This window comes from Chiloscyllium plagiosum, unplaced genomic scaffold (assembly GCF_037043375.1).
Source record: "Chiloscyllium plagiosum isolate Xiang-an unplaced genomic scaffold, Cpla_swu_hap1 HiC_scaffold_19, whole genome shotgun sequence".
Classification (NCBI taxonomy): Eukaryota; Metazoa; Chordata; class Chondrichthyes; order Orectolobiformes; family Hemiscylliidae; genus Chiloscyllium; species Chiloscyllium plagiosum.
The window spans coordinates 51786172-51801660 of NW_028270157.1; the positions used below are offsets into that span (position 1 = coordinate 51786172).

Consider the following 15489-nt stretch of genomic DNA (forward strand, 5'->3'; position numbering starts at 1 on the left):
ACCTTAAAATTCAACTTTATTACACAGTCATATGTAGCACTATAATTGTATACTTTCTTACACATTACATTAACATGTAATTACATTTGGTGTCTTTGGCTGCTGTCATAGACTGTTCTGTTGTTTCAAGGTGTTCAATAAGATAACTAAGAATTTTTTAAAAACATGTTTGCTTAGCTGGTTTTAATTCACATGACTTTACACTTTACATGTTTATTTGTTTATGGGATTCAACATAATTGGCTTAACCAGTATTTGTTGCCCATCCCTGATTGTACTTGAGAAACTTGTGGCTCACCACCTTCTTGAACTGCTGCAAGCCATATCTTGCAGTTGCACCTACAGTATTGCCAGGAAGGAAGTTCCTGTATTTTGAACAAGTGACCATGACATGACGATAAAGTTCCAAGCAGGGTGGTAAATGCCTGGAATGCGTTGCCAGAGGACGTGGTAGAAGCAGAAACAATTTTCAGAAAGCTTTTGCTAAAATGTTGCATGAACAAGAGGTTCGTGTGCAGAATCAAAGTACATAGATGGTAATATCCTGGCATGGATCGGGAACTGGTTAGCAAACAGGAAACAGAAGGAATAGATGGGTTATTTTCGGAGTAGATGACTGATAGGTGAACTATCACGGAGATCAGTGCTTGGCCCCCAGCCTTTCACCATACATCAATGATTTGGATGAGAGAATGAAGGTAAATTTTCTAAATTTTCTGAAGACATAAAATTAGGTGGGATTGTGAGTATGAGGAGAATGTAAAGAGGCTTCAAGACAATTGAAACAAGGATAGTGAGTGGGCAAATGCACGGCAGATACAAGGTTAGTAAGAGTGAAGTTTTGTTAATGTCAGTAGGAATAACAGAAAGGCAGATTATTGGTTAAATGATTATAGAGTGGGAAACATTGGTTTACAAAGGAACCTAGGTGTCCATGTACATTGGTCACTGATAGCAAGTAGTTAGGAAGGTAAATGGTATGTTGGAAGAGGTTTCGAGTCCTGGAGGAAGGAAGTCTTAGGGAGATGCATCTGGAGTATTACATGCAGTGTTGGTCTTTTTATATTTAAAAAATAATATACCAAATATAGAGGGAGTGCAGCAATTATTCACAGAATTGATGTTAAGGATGGTAGGCTTGACATATGAGAGATTAGGTCAACTCAGCTTGGTGGAGTTTAGAAGAATGAGAGGGCATCTCATTGAAATATAAAAGTTATGGTGGGGCTAGACAGACTTGATGAAGGATAATGTTTCCCTGGTGGAGTGTCCAGTACAAGGGTCATGGTCTTAGAATACCTGTAGGCTATTTCAGACTGAGAGGAGGATGAATTTCTTTATTCAGTGGGGTGATCCTGTGGAATCCTCTATCACAGGCAGTGGAGGCCAAATACTGAGTATATTAAAGAAAGAAAGAGATTTCTAGAGGCAAAACGTGCCAAGGGATATGGGACAGGATGTTTAGGTAGAGGATTAGTCATTATTGTGTTGAATGGTGGAGCAGGGGCTCAGTGTCCTGAATGATCATCTGCTCCTATTTTCTATATTTCTACACTTTTCACATAACCTTTCAAGGAGAGTGTCATGTTCCCTTGGAATCTCATCAACCTTTGCATGGTACTGTTAGATGGCAGCTAACTGCAAGAGGTCTTCTTCCTGAGGTGTGAAAATGACCAGCCCTTTTTTTCTGCAGCCCATGACCTCTTATGGATATTATGTACCCTCTTGTACAAAGAAAAATGGACAGTGTAAAGAATCTTCGAATGAAGATCATGTGTTCATCTGTGTGCCCAACATGTCTTTTTATTGGTTGGCACCATGTTACAATGATCCTTGTAACCTAACAGATGCTGCCTGCAGAATCCCTTTGTGCTGTAGCGCATATTTGCTTTGTGATACCTTCTTCATGTGGTTTAGGCAGTAGACAATTCCACACATGACACGCATCCATCTGCAAAAATTTGTACACTTGCCTTTGCCAAATGTGAAAGACCACTCCAAGTAATGATACTGCTACCATGTTCTTTGCATGATTTGTAGTCGTTGACCTCCATATGGGCTTCTTTTTTGGTCTGGTCAGAAGATATTTGGTGGGATTCCCTTTTACCAAAGGATACCAATCATGCTCACCTGAAGGAAGGCTGACAGGGAATCATTGTTGAACTGTAGTGCCATCCTTTGTCTGTCCATTTGTCCTGTCTATATGCCTGATAGATGAAAGATTTTGGAAAGAGGCAGCTTGATTTACGCTTTTTGTGAAGAGACCGAAGTTGCTGTGGTTCTGTTCGCCAAGCTGGAAGTTTTTGTTGCAAACGTTTCGTCCCCTGTCCCTCGTTTGCAACAAAAACTTCCAGCTCGGCGAACAGAACCACAGCAACGAGCACCCGAGCTACAAATCTTCTCACAAACCTTGAAGAGACCTAAGTGTTAAAGGGTAGACTTGTTCCGAACACCTTTAATTCAGAAGGCAAATGGAACAAGTGTGCTCAGATGTTCCATCCTCCCTTGCAAATGTCCTGAATGAGACACTACTGCCACAACAGTCACCAAAACAAAAGATCGGTGCACGTACAATATTTTAATGGATCCTTTCTAAAGATCTCGCTGTGATGTTTTATCAGCACAAGTGAATCTTTCCTCTGTTTGCCAGCAAACTGATGCTAGTATTTCTTTAAATGGGTGACCATGACTGACATCTCCCCACCAGATATCTTAGCCTTGTTATGAGTCAGCCTCTGAGTTTTCAAAATAAAAATTCCCAAAATCTTAACAGTGCTTTTGTACAATATGCACTGTTTCTGTACAGGACAATAGACGATTAGTTTGCAAAAACACTGCCACATTTATGCTTTGAATCAACTCTAGAGATAAGTAATAGCATGGAATGTTTTTGCTGATGAACTTCACATGCTTCTAATGTATATTGATTGATTGTTTTTTATTGTGTGTGTGTGTATATAAATATATTAAAAATAATTTTTTGGGATGAAATGAGCTTAAGGGCAGGTGATCTTTTGGATGAGCTGGCGTTTACGGTGAATTGGAGGCTGGCCAGTCAAGCACGGAGTCTGGGGATGACATAAATAACAGAAATGTGATTTCAAGAGCAGATGGGTTAAAGCTGGAGTAAAATAGGTAATGCTTTGGAAGTCAAAGGAGAAAGTACAGTATGGGTTTTAGGGTTAGAATTTCAGTTCAGAGTGAACTAGGGCACCAAATAATACTATATGCAACTTTATAGCACGTTCATCTTGTACAGGATTGATAGTGACAAAATTTGATACCAAGCCATTGAAGGATATTTTCAAACAGATAACTAAAAACTGAGTAGAAGATGTAGATTTAAAGAGCATCTTACTGGATAAAAGTGTGTAAAGAGATGGAAAGGTTTCAGGAGGGAATTCTAAAATTTAAGATCTAGACCACTAAAAGGGATGGCTGCTAATGGTAAAGTGATTAAAATATGGAGAAAAATAAACAAAAATTAGAGGAGTTAAGAAATGTGAGGTTTTGGGACTGGAGGAGATTATAAATTCTCTGGTTTAACATGAGACAGTGACTGGATAGAAAATAGCACAATTAGAAAGTATATGGATCTTCTGACAGTGGTTGATGACTATTATGTTGATCTTCTCAATATATCTTTTAAAAATAGGTTTATTTATTATTTATAAAAATAAAATCCAGAATATTCAGGATTTTAAAACTTTTTTTTTTAATAGATCGACCAGGTTTGGTCAATATATCACAGATTGAACAGATGCAAGAAAGTATTGTTCAAGCCCTTCGCCTCCATCTACATAGCAATCATCCTGATGCTACCTACCTATTTCCCAAACTTCTCCAAAAGATGGCTGACCTCCGCCAGTTGGTTACAGAGCATGCTCAACTTGTTCAGAAGATTAAAAAGACTGAAGCAGACACTTTTTTGCATCCACTTCTACAAGAAATTTACAGGGACATGTACTAACATAATGACGTACTTTATCTACATTGTAGAGGTCCAGTAAGAATAATTAAGAGTGCAAAGATTACTTTTTATTCAATAGTTACACAATGCTCTCAGGTTTGCTTTATCTGATATGCTGAATGTTGTATATCATGCCACAACATAGTGCATCTTACTTGCTCAAATTTCAAGCACATTTGAAATAACTTGGGTTTATTAAGCCAAATGTGCTTTGTAACTAAGTTCAGTTATTCCATTTCCTCATTTGGCAATTTCATGGCTTCAAGTAACCAAACTATTCAATTACTTTCTAACATAAGATGAGAATCTAATAGTTTATTGCAAAATTAAACTATGAAAGGATACATTTCTTATGAGTAAATTAATCCATGACTATTAATCATTAGTCCAAAGTGAGACATTCTGTTGGTATTTTATAAATCCTCTTGCTGTCAGCAATTTGATCATTGTATGCAATAAATGCAATACAATAATTCAAACAATGCAGCTCATTATGTTCGTAGCCATAACTTCATCAACATAAATTTTAAGCATGCACAGTTTTAAATAATTAATATAATCTATGTATCATTGTATACTTTCACAGTAAAAGGGAAAAAACCACTACTCTAAAATGGGTGAAATTAAACAAAGTCCAGACTAACTAGCAACCAATTAAAGAAAAACAAATAGCCTGACTAGCTGATCCACAACAGCCAACTACAGGTATGGTTAAATGAAGTTATAACGATGACACTTCAGCATTTCTTCAGCCGACTATCTCCAAAAAAGAATCATTTTATTTTTCCACTATTTTGAAAATACATATCTAATTCATGGCATAAAATCATCATAATTACAATATGTAAATAACCAGCAGGAAATATCAATGTCAGAATGCTTTTACCTTGAGTGAGATGCTGATTTGAAATATAATTTCCAAGAGTGGGGAGGGACCCATTCCGTCAGGTCGCTACTATTTCAAATAGAATAAAAGGAATGGAGGAATTTAAATCTTAATTGAAATTACAAACAGAAATATGTACTATGAAGTCCAAAAAATATTTATAATATATCCTTCTTCTTTATTGATTATCAATATTCTCTAGAAGATACAGCACACTAATCTCTCCTTTTGAGAATGTAACCCAAAATATCTTTTCAAAAGATGTCTTTCCTGGCAATCTTCTGTTTACTGCACTTACAAATTACAAACTTGGCAAACCCTGTGGGATTTTTTTTTAAAAATACTGATTGCAGACTTTTCATCAATGGCAAAAAGCAATTTGAAGAAAATCTATGATTAAATGTAATTTTTTAAAAATTAGGACAAAGAAAACATGAATAAAATTTGAAAGTTATTATGTTCCTCTTAGATATTTAAATACTCTGATATGAAGCTACTCTTTCAATGTTTTTGAAGCAAATGTTAACTCTTTGCATTCAAGGAGGGGCAATAGGAATTCCCTTTTAAGATGATTAACCATTGAAAACATAGAATGATTACAACTCAGGAGGATACCACTTGCCTTGCCTAGTTATTATTAATTTGCTGTATGAGGAATTCTGCTAATCCCACTCTCCTGCCCCTGACCCCACCGACCTACAAATTATTTTCTCTTAAAGTGGTTATTCATTTCCATTTTTTAAAGCAACAGTTGAATTTACAACCTTCTCGAACAGAATAGTCTAGATTCTAATTATTTGGTGCATTAAATGTAAGGTAATCTTATGTTTCATTTGATTATTTTCTTCAAATCTTTTCTGTACCTGTTCTAAACCTTTCATACTTTTGCAAAGTAAAAAAATCCAGTTGATACTGAACCAGTATTTTCTAAAGGTTCATCATAACTTTGTTACTTCTCACGTTATATCATTTTACTTACCAAGGCCCCTAATAAATTAGTGTCTTTTAAAGCACTGGCTTGATCTACTTCCCTTTTAAATTGTTCGCTTTAGTTTGTTGCCTTTCCTTAATCTTCCTATCCAATGTATAGTACCACTTCTTTTTGCATTAAATTTCATCTGCCACATGTTCACAAATTCTAAACTGTACTCCTAAAGTCTTTAAGATCCTCCTTGTTCTTCACAATACTTCCAATTTGATGTTATCTGAAAATTTTGAAAATATGTTCTGTACACCAACAAAACATGATTAATATATATCAAGAAAAGTAGGAGTCCTAATATACCATAAGACATAGGAGCAGAAATTGCACCATTTAGTCCATTGGTTCTGCTCCACCATTCAGTCATGGCTGATAAGTTTCTCGACTCCATTCTCCTGCTTTCTCCCCATCCCTTTGATATTCAAGAACCTATCTATCTCAGCCTTAAATACACTCAATGACCTGGCCTACACAGCCTTCTGTGGCAATGAATTCCATAGATTCACCATTCTCTGGCTGAAGAAGTTTCTCCTTACCTCAAATCTAGGGCTGTGCCCTCGAGTCCTAGTGTCTCTTACCAATGAAAATATCTTCCCAACATCTACTCTGTCCAGGCCATTCAGTATTCTGTAAGTTTCTATTAGATTCCCCACCTCATCCTTCTAAACCCCATTGAGTATAGACCCAGAGTCCTTATATGGTAAGCTTTTCATTTCTGGCTCCGTTCTCATGAACCTTCTCTGAACATGCTTCAGGGCCAGTACACCCTTCCTGAGATACGGGGCCCAAATCTGCATACAATACTCCAAATGTGGTCTGACCAAGGCCTTACAGAGCCTCTGAAGTACATCCTGTTTCCTTATTCAAGTACATTCAAAATAAATGCCATAATAATGACCTCCGAGAAGCTCTATTCTCCCAACCAGTTTGAAAAATAATCATTTACCACTACACTGCTTATTGTCACTCAGCCAATTTTACATCCGTACTCTGATTCTTATACCATGGACCTCAACTTTCCTCAAAAGCTGATTATGTGACATTTTTGTAATTTCCTTTGCAAGTCCATATACATCACATTAACTGCATTACTCGCCTCTGCTCTTTCTGCTCCCTCACCTAAAAACTCAGGCAAATTGGTGAAACACAGTTTGTCTCTCATAAATCTATGCTGGCTTTCTTTAATTTAATCCACATTTGTCCATGTAACTATTAACTATATCCTGGAAAGGTGTTTCTGGAAAATTCCTACCATGGAGGTTAAACTGACTGACCTGTACTTTCTACATTTATTCATGCACCTTTTTTTATTTTGAACAAAGGTTCACAATTTTCCTATTCTTTGCCTATACTACCAGATCCCAGGTGATTTGGAAGATTATGACCAGTACCAGTACCTCCGCATCCTCAGATGTATCCCAATTACTTATGTTAATTTTAATTACAGCCAGCCTTTCTTTTATCTAATTAAGACACGTGAAGATCTTTCTGTTCCTCATTTAATCCACCCCTCTCCTGCAAACTATTCAAAGATCCATTGGAGACTTTTGGATTCTCCTTTGTGTTAGTTATCTGACTCCTATTCTCTTCTTGTCACCTGTTCCTTTTTTCACTTATTTGAAAATTTTATTTTCAACTTGCTTATTTGAATCATCAACCTGACACGTCAAATGGACTCTTTTTAACAATTCTTTGTGCTTTATCTCTTTAATCATGCAGAATATTCTGGCTTTAGTTTCCCTTCTTCCCTGCTTTTTAAGGGAGTGATGATAGAAAAAAGGATGAATTGGGTACTAAGGGCAGTCTACTGTTCCAGTGAGTAATTTATTAAAAGTAATATTGTGAATGACTGACTGCAAACGTTTTAACTTCATGTAACAGTTCAAAATATCACCAATATTTGTAGAATGGGTGTTCAGGAGTTAAAATGCTTATGCCTGATCAGAAAACTTTTTTATTTAAATGAAGATCTATAGGTCAGATTCTTCTCTCTTTCGGGACCCATTATTAAAACAGTCTGTGATGTAATGAAATACCTAAATTAACTTGCTTAGTATTTACTTCGGGACTGCTGGATATTTCCCCCTGCCACTGTTAAGATGTAAATAACTGGAAAAGCTAATGATTATTTTACTCAGTGTGGCCAAGATCAACTTATTATTAACCAGCAATAACCATAACAAAACTGTGCAAGTTAAGCAGTCATATGTTTCTACTTATATGTAGAATTTGAATGGTACTGCCACATTGCCTTCTCTCTCAAAATAATAGTAATCTGCCTTCACATTTGAGCCTTGAGCATTATCTTAACTTCTGTACCCTGTAACTGCTTCAGTTGCATAAAATTGTATTTTTCTACTAAAAAAAAATGACATTGTACATGGTGTATTTTTTTATCAAATACATGAATTTTTTAAGTGTCCTTTAGAGATTTGTACAAGGACATTCCTTTGTTCAACCAAGGAACTCAATATAGGAAATATAATGTGAAATTGTGTATAGAATTCAAAATATCAATAAACATTAAGTTTGTGAAATAAGTCAAAAAAGATAAATACAGTATAGCAATATGGCATCCCTATTTTGTTTATTCAACATACTCTTGTTTCTGAGAAAATTTTGTGAATTAAGTTAGTTTAAAATTCATAGTCTTCACTTTTTGATTCTGAAAGAATGAGTGGGTTAATTTTTCAAAATATCTATCGTTTTCCATTATCCCTTTTCAATTATGTAATATTTGCATTTAATGCAACAAATGTGTCTTTCAAATAGAATTTATAATATAATATTCTAGAATTTAAATTCAGTAGTGAAAGGAATTTATATACAACGATAAATGACATATTGAACCCAAAAGAACGTGAGTCTATGCTTTAACTTTCCTGTCAATTTCTTTCTATGATCCCAAAATTAATAGAATTATTTGTCCTTTGTTAATAGATATATATTGCAGTAAGGTCAATTAAAAATAAATGTTTATCTTTCCTGTCTTTGCATTTTCATTGTGCTTACTATGCATTTTCATTTTTGCAGATAAACCCATTATCCTCTATTTTTAATAGGAATGTATTAAGTCTGCATTATATGAAGATCGAATTTGTTAGTTGCCAAAATGTATTACACAATTCATTTATGTTTCACAGCTCTGTGGAAATTTGAAGAGTAAATCAAATGATCCTAAAGTGCAACTCAATCAATGCAAATGTGGTACTTGTTTGAAACATTGTGCAATCACAAATTTGTTCTCCACGGCATTCTTTGTTGTTTCTTAATGAGAATTCTTAATAATGGTACCCACATGTTTCTAGTCACCATTTACTATTTCAGTTTCAATAATCCTGGCGCAATAAAAGAGGCATAAATAAATGCTTTGTAATCTAAGATGATGGAGCATTGACAAATCAAAGCTCACTGTGCCAAAGTGTATCCAATTTACTGTAGGATTCCAATTGAGAACCATCACAAGGAAAGAGTTTGAAAATTATGCCCTTCATGAAATGAGGGATATAGTTATACTTGAGATTTGGTTACAGTGTGGTTAAGTATGTTCTGCGCAGGTTTGATAGCACTGAACACTAACTTACCAATTCTATTGATAAGATTTTGATTGACTCCTTTTTGGAGCTTTAAAAGTTTACTTGAGACTTTTGTAATGTACTGAGCCCTTATTGCCTTTCTTTCTCTTTATGCTGCTTTCAATATAATAATATGCCCAATGCATGAAGCACCTTTTGGATGAGACTGTTAACCCTAAAATTGTCTTTTCATAGTATACCACTGATGTGGAAAATGTCAAAAATGATTGGAGAAATTATGAAGAGACAGTAAAATCAGAAGGTGCTTCCATTGCATGCCATTATGGTAATTATTTAATTGTGAAAACACTCCGACATAGTCCAATAGTGTCCTATTTACAGCAATAAAACTAATTAGGCCGATTTCATTATGTTACGAATTAAGCAGTGTCTGCTTTTAAATATGCTTATTTTCCTGAATTTAATTTTTCAATTGCCACTTATGCTTGAAATGTTTGTATATTACAGATAACCAGAAAGTGCCAACAAGCCTTAATGTAAATTGTATTTGTGGAATCTTAGCCAATGAGAGTTTAAGCTTTTCTTTGGGAATACTTGAGTCATCATTACTGTATTCTCAAAGTATGTAGATTGTCACATGTTCTAGTTAATTTTTTTTATTTACTAGTTTTGTTACTTCTCTCCCTCCTCCAATCAGTTGTTGAATTTACTTTGTATATTATATCATAACAAAAGGAGACTGACAGCCTAAAAATTGCTGAAGATTTCACAGCATTTTACAAGCACCAGAAAGGTTTGAGTTATAATATTCTTTTGAAACATGATGAAATATATTCCATCACTTGGCTTGTATCTTTCTTAAAAGTACATTTTAGGTAAAATCTCTGCTATTGGAGAAAAACATAATGCTGGTGACTGAATATTGCCAGCTATCATGACATAAAAGTTGTGTGCAATTGTGGTATTTAGATCAGGATGCTTTGTTTCCTTCACACCAGAATATAGATGAATTATCCATTTCATATTCTTTGGTGATGTATTGAAATAGAACAGCAATCATTCTTGGTAAGTGATGCAAAAACAAAAAATCATGTATAGATGTAATTGCATTTAATTTTTTAAAATGTAGTTATTAGTCTCTGTCATAGCGATTATTTGCCTTCTGTTTGAGATTCTAGCCAATATGATGCTAAAATGTGAGAATTCTGCACATAAAACAGATGAAAGAGATTTATTTCAATACCTCCTGGGCAGAGGGCATCAAAGCCCTTTATAAACTGAGACCAGTAAAATGTTTAAGTTTAATTAAAATGTATATATTCTGGGTTTAAGAGTTTTCTTTCCTCAGGTCAAATGAAATACTTTTTTTCCAGAACAGGTGTAAATATAAATTAGATGCTGTTTCTGAGAAACACATTGAAAGCCAAGCAGTGGCTTGAAAAATTTAGAGAAAAATGTAAGCTAACTTTGCACTTTATCATGAAATGTATTCAGAAATCCATCGAAACTTGTGCAGAGAACCATAACAACATTTTGTATAGCATAGAATTTACATGGGAAATGTTGGTTTTAAGAATATTAACATGTATCATAGTAGAAATAATCAATAGTGAAATTGATTATGTTTTCACTAAGATTTGTATTGGGATGTTCTCTGTAACTTAAGGGATAGTGGTCTAACAACCAAACTAGATTTCAAAGTACCCTTTGAGCTGTAATTGTTTGGGATGTATTGTATATACACAACAGCCTTTTGCTGCAAAACTTTTACTGAACATATCTTTGAAGTTAAGAAACTTTTATCCTCTTGTATCTTTTTAAAAACAATAAAGAGATGCTCAAGAACAAATTGAATGGTTGATATTTATTTATAGAAGTTCCCATTTAAAATAAACCATATGCTATACTTTAAGGTTAGGTTTATGGAAAATTACCATCGCAATATTGCTAGCGACATCCAGGAATGCTACTGAATAGCATATATACCAAGCATCCCTACTACTACCAGAACTGAAAAAGATTTGTAACATTAGAAACACCAACCTAGGATATGGCCTTTCAAGATTTGACTCAGGAAATCACTGAAAGTTTTGCTACAACATATAAATTTGAAAAGCTTCAGTTGTCCCTGTTGAGAATTTTGATTACCAGGGGAGCTGCAGATTCCTAAAGCTAGATTTCAAACTAATTTGTTACAGTTCTCACTAAGTATAGACTCAGACTAATACTGCTTCCAGTCTAAAAATCCAGTTTATTTAAAAAAACAAATTTAATTACCTTCTGATTTATTTGTCTCTAAGTTTGAATATTTGAGCTGTTGGACCTGCCATGATACTCAAATGGGTACTTGCCAACAATGTGATATGTGCACTCTAATGCACACATGCAAATATCTTTCCGGATAAATATTTAAAAATTGTATACAAAGTTTATGGAGAGAGAACTAGCTATGTAGCATATCTTTGAATTTATGCACAGAGGTACATGCATATGTCTATAATATGTATAAAGTCTGTAAAACATATTTGCCTTAATCTTTCAAGCTTCCTCAGATTATGTAGCAAATGTGATAGCCCTAAGAACAGGCCAAGAAACTACAAGCCTGTTAGTTTAAAATTTAGTTGGAACCCATAATCACAGAAAAAATCAACAGGCACATGAAGACATTAGTTAATTCAGGAAAGCCAATTGTGACAGACTGATTGTACTAATCTAATTGAATGTTTTGATTCAAAGACAGTTAATTAAATCAATCAGGTGGATTTGGATGTGGAATTTTAAGAATTAAGTTTGACAAAGTACTACATAAAAGGCTGATTAACAAAATTGAGGCTTGTGGAATAGAAACAATTTGAGTCATAGAGATGTACAGCATGGAAACAGACCCTTCGGTCCAACTCATCCATGCTGACCAGATATCCCAACCCAATCCAGTCCCACTTACCACCACCTGGCCCATATCCCTCCAACCCTTCCTATTCATGAACCATTCCAGATGCCTTTTAAATATTGCCATCGTACTAGCGTCCACCACTTCCTCTGGCAGCTCATTCCATACACTGACCAATCTCTACGTGAACAAGTTGCCCCTTAGGTATCTTTTTATATCTTTCACCTCTCACCCTAAACCTCTGCCCTCTAGTTCTGGACTCCCCCACCCCAGGGAAAAGACTTTGTCTACTTATCCTACCCATGCCCCTCATGATTTTATAAACCTTTATAAGGTCACCACTCAGTCTCCGATGCTCCAGGGTAAGAGCCCCTATATCTCAAATCCTCCAACCCTGGCAACATCCTTGTAAATTCAAAGTTTGTGAGAATATCCTTGTAAATCTTTTTTGAACCCTTTCAAGTTTCACAACATCCTTCCGATAGGAAGACCAGAATTGCAAGCAATATTCCAAAAAAATGGCCTAACCAATGTCCTATACAGCCACAACATGATCTCCCAACTCCTATACTCTATACTCTGACCAATAAAGGAAAGCATACCAACACCTTCTTCACTAATCTATCTACCTGTGACTCCACTTTTATTAAGAACAAAAAGCAGAATATCATGATAGAGGGCTACTTCTTGGACTTTGAAGAGGTAGACAGTGGTATCTCCCAAGGGTCAGTTACAAAGACGACTTTTTTTTGTTATATGTAAATGACATGGATCTTGGAATAAAGTTTGTCTATGATACCAAACATGAAGTAGTGGTAACCAGTGAGGGTATGAATCATCGGCACAGGAGCAGCTCCCTTTAATTACATAGGCTTCAATTTTACTAATGTCTAATGGAGCACAATCTTACAAAGGCTCATTAGTGTAGAAGTAGTGTTTTTATTTGTGCCAAACTAGATTTGAAATTCTACCAAGTTGTGATCACTACTGCCCAGATGATCTTTAACTGCCATCTTAGTAATTTTACCACAATACACATTACTTGATCTGAAATGGCCTGATTACAGGTGGTTTGTAAGAAACAACTCTGATGCACTCTACAAATCCATCTTCCATGTTACCTTATCTATCTTGTTACACATGTTGTGTGCTTTCAGATAGAGCCTTAAGCTTTGTCTTTTTACCATTGTTAGTCTGCTGCAGTCTTATGCTTAGTTTCTGCATGTTCCTTTCACTTTACCATTGACGTCTTTACTATCCTACATCTCTGCTCTTTTTGATTTTTAAACTTCCCTTCAATTGAACCTAATCCTCACTAATTGCAGATAGGGCCCAAATCTATGATTCATTAGATCGTTGGTCTCAGCATAGTTTAAGATACAGCTGCCTCTTTGCCAAGGACTGGCAACAGAGCCCCACAAATTGGAACCACTTTCTCTGACACCAATCTGTAAGTCATACATTCACTGTTCTAATCTTAGAATCCCTACAGTGTGGAAACAAGCCTACACCGACCCTCCGAAGAGTATTTCACCCAGACCCATTCTCCTACCCCACTACTCTCCATTTCCCATGACTAATGCAGCTAACCTACAAATCCCTGAACATTATGGGCAATTTTGCATGGCCAATTCACCTAACCTGCACATCCTTTGGACTGTGGGAGGAAACCGGAGCACCCAGAAGAAAGCCACGCAGACACAGAGAAAACTCCACACAGTTGTCCGAGGCTAGAATCGAACCAGAGTCCCTGGCACTGAGGCAGCAGTGCTAATCAGTTAGCCACCGTGCTACCCCTATCTACCTTTTGCCAATTTGCATGTGGGTCACATGGAAATTCTGAGATTACCACCTTTGTGGTTCTGTTTTTGTAAATTTAGCTCTAAACTGCTTATAATCTCAACAGCACCTCTTCAGAGGTCTTACCTATTGTTGGTACCTATGTGGACCATGAAAACTTCATTTTCCCACTCCAAATTCCTCTTGTTCTTGTCTCAAAAGAAAGATATCAGACTTGAAATATTAACTCTTTCTCTTCACAGATACTGCCAGACATGTGAAGTTTCTACCACATTCTGTTTGCTTAATTATGATGGTCAACTTACATTTAAAAGACAGATTTTTCTTTAGCACTACTTTAAAAATACATAGACATTACAATGCAGCATCTAACACCAACATCTGAAGATCTAATAAAAACATCTTATACTTACCTTTCAAAATTAGATGCTAATAGATGTAGTCGTGCAAAAGGTATCTAATTACAATGATACAGGAATTTATCAGCAATAGGTCTCAACTGCCTGTTTTACTTAAAGTTTTATTTTATGTCTTTTTTTTAATTTAGCATTCTCTTATTTCTATTAGTTATTTGGTTACTTATATATGTCAGATGTTTCTTTCATGCAATTTTGGATCCTTGAATGGTAGCATCCAATATGTTATCCAGAATGATGAGAATGTTCAACAAATAACACTGCTTCACTTAATGGGAAACTAGACAAACAATAAGATAGAAGGAAACAGAATTATAATTATAGATAGAAAAATGGGTGGAGAAATACTAGCATGAACTGGTCAGGCCAAAAAGCCTGTTTCTATGCTGTATGTTCTATGTCAACCTAAATTTATCCTTTAAGTCTAGTTAATAACTATATAATAAGCCATTTTGATACAACCTTTTTTTTCTTTTAAGATAATCTGGATGGAAATCAGTACAATTTTAAAAGCAAGCATTCAAAAATTCCAGTTGTTTACTGAAAAAATGAAGCCACAAAATTCCATGGTTTAAAACCAACACATTTTTACTGGAGTCAAATAAAGCAAATAATAACCACTATCAACATAAATTAAACAATAATTAACAAGCCAATATTAGAAAATCATAATGTTACAAATTAACTAGCAGATACAATTAATCTTTCAAATTTGGCCAGTAGTTCACTCAGCATATCAACCTCCGTAATGAATCCCTTCAAAACTCGGCCTTTCTCACAAAGAATTTCAACTCTTCTACATTTATCATCTTCCCAACTGATAATGCTGAACCAAGGGCAGCACGGTGACTCAGTAGTAAGCATTGCTGCCTCATAGCGCATTCCACCTCATTCCACCCTCAAGTGGCCATCTGGAGTTCGCACATTCTCCGTGTCTGCATGGGTTTCCATCCACAGTCCAAGGATGAACAGGTTAGGTGGATTGGCAATTGGAAATGCAGGGTTACCA

At 35.4% G+C, this 15489-nt stretch overlaps 1 protein-coding gene across 7 annotated transcripts in view; it reads left to right on the top strand.

Moving 5' to 3' along the window:
• Positions 1 to 8840, top strand: part of LOC122559570 (peroxisome proliferator-activated receptor alpha) — a 70230-nt gene extending 61390 nt beyond the window's left edge. For 6 of the 7 annotated variants that reach the window (XM_043709260.2, XM_043709259.2, XM_043709263.2 and 3 more), the window contains one exon: positions 3723 to 8840. In XM_043709260.2, coding sequence (XP_043565195.1) covers positions 3723 to 3970 — 248 coding nt within the window. In that variant the 3' untranslated portion in view covers positions 3971 to 8840. The remainder of the gene's footprint in view (positions 1 to 3722) is intronic. The other variant, XR_006314462.2, reaches the window with a different exon arrangement.
• The last annotated feature ends 6649 nt before the right edge of the window (positions 8841 to 15489 follow it).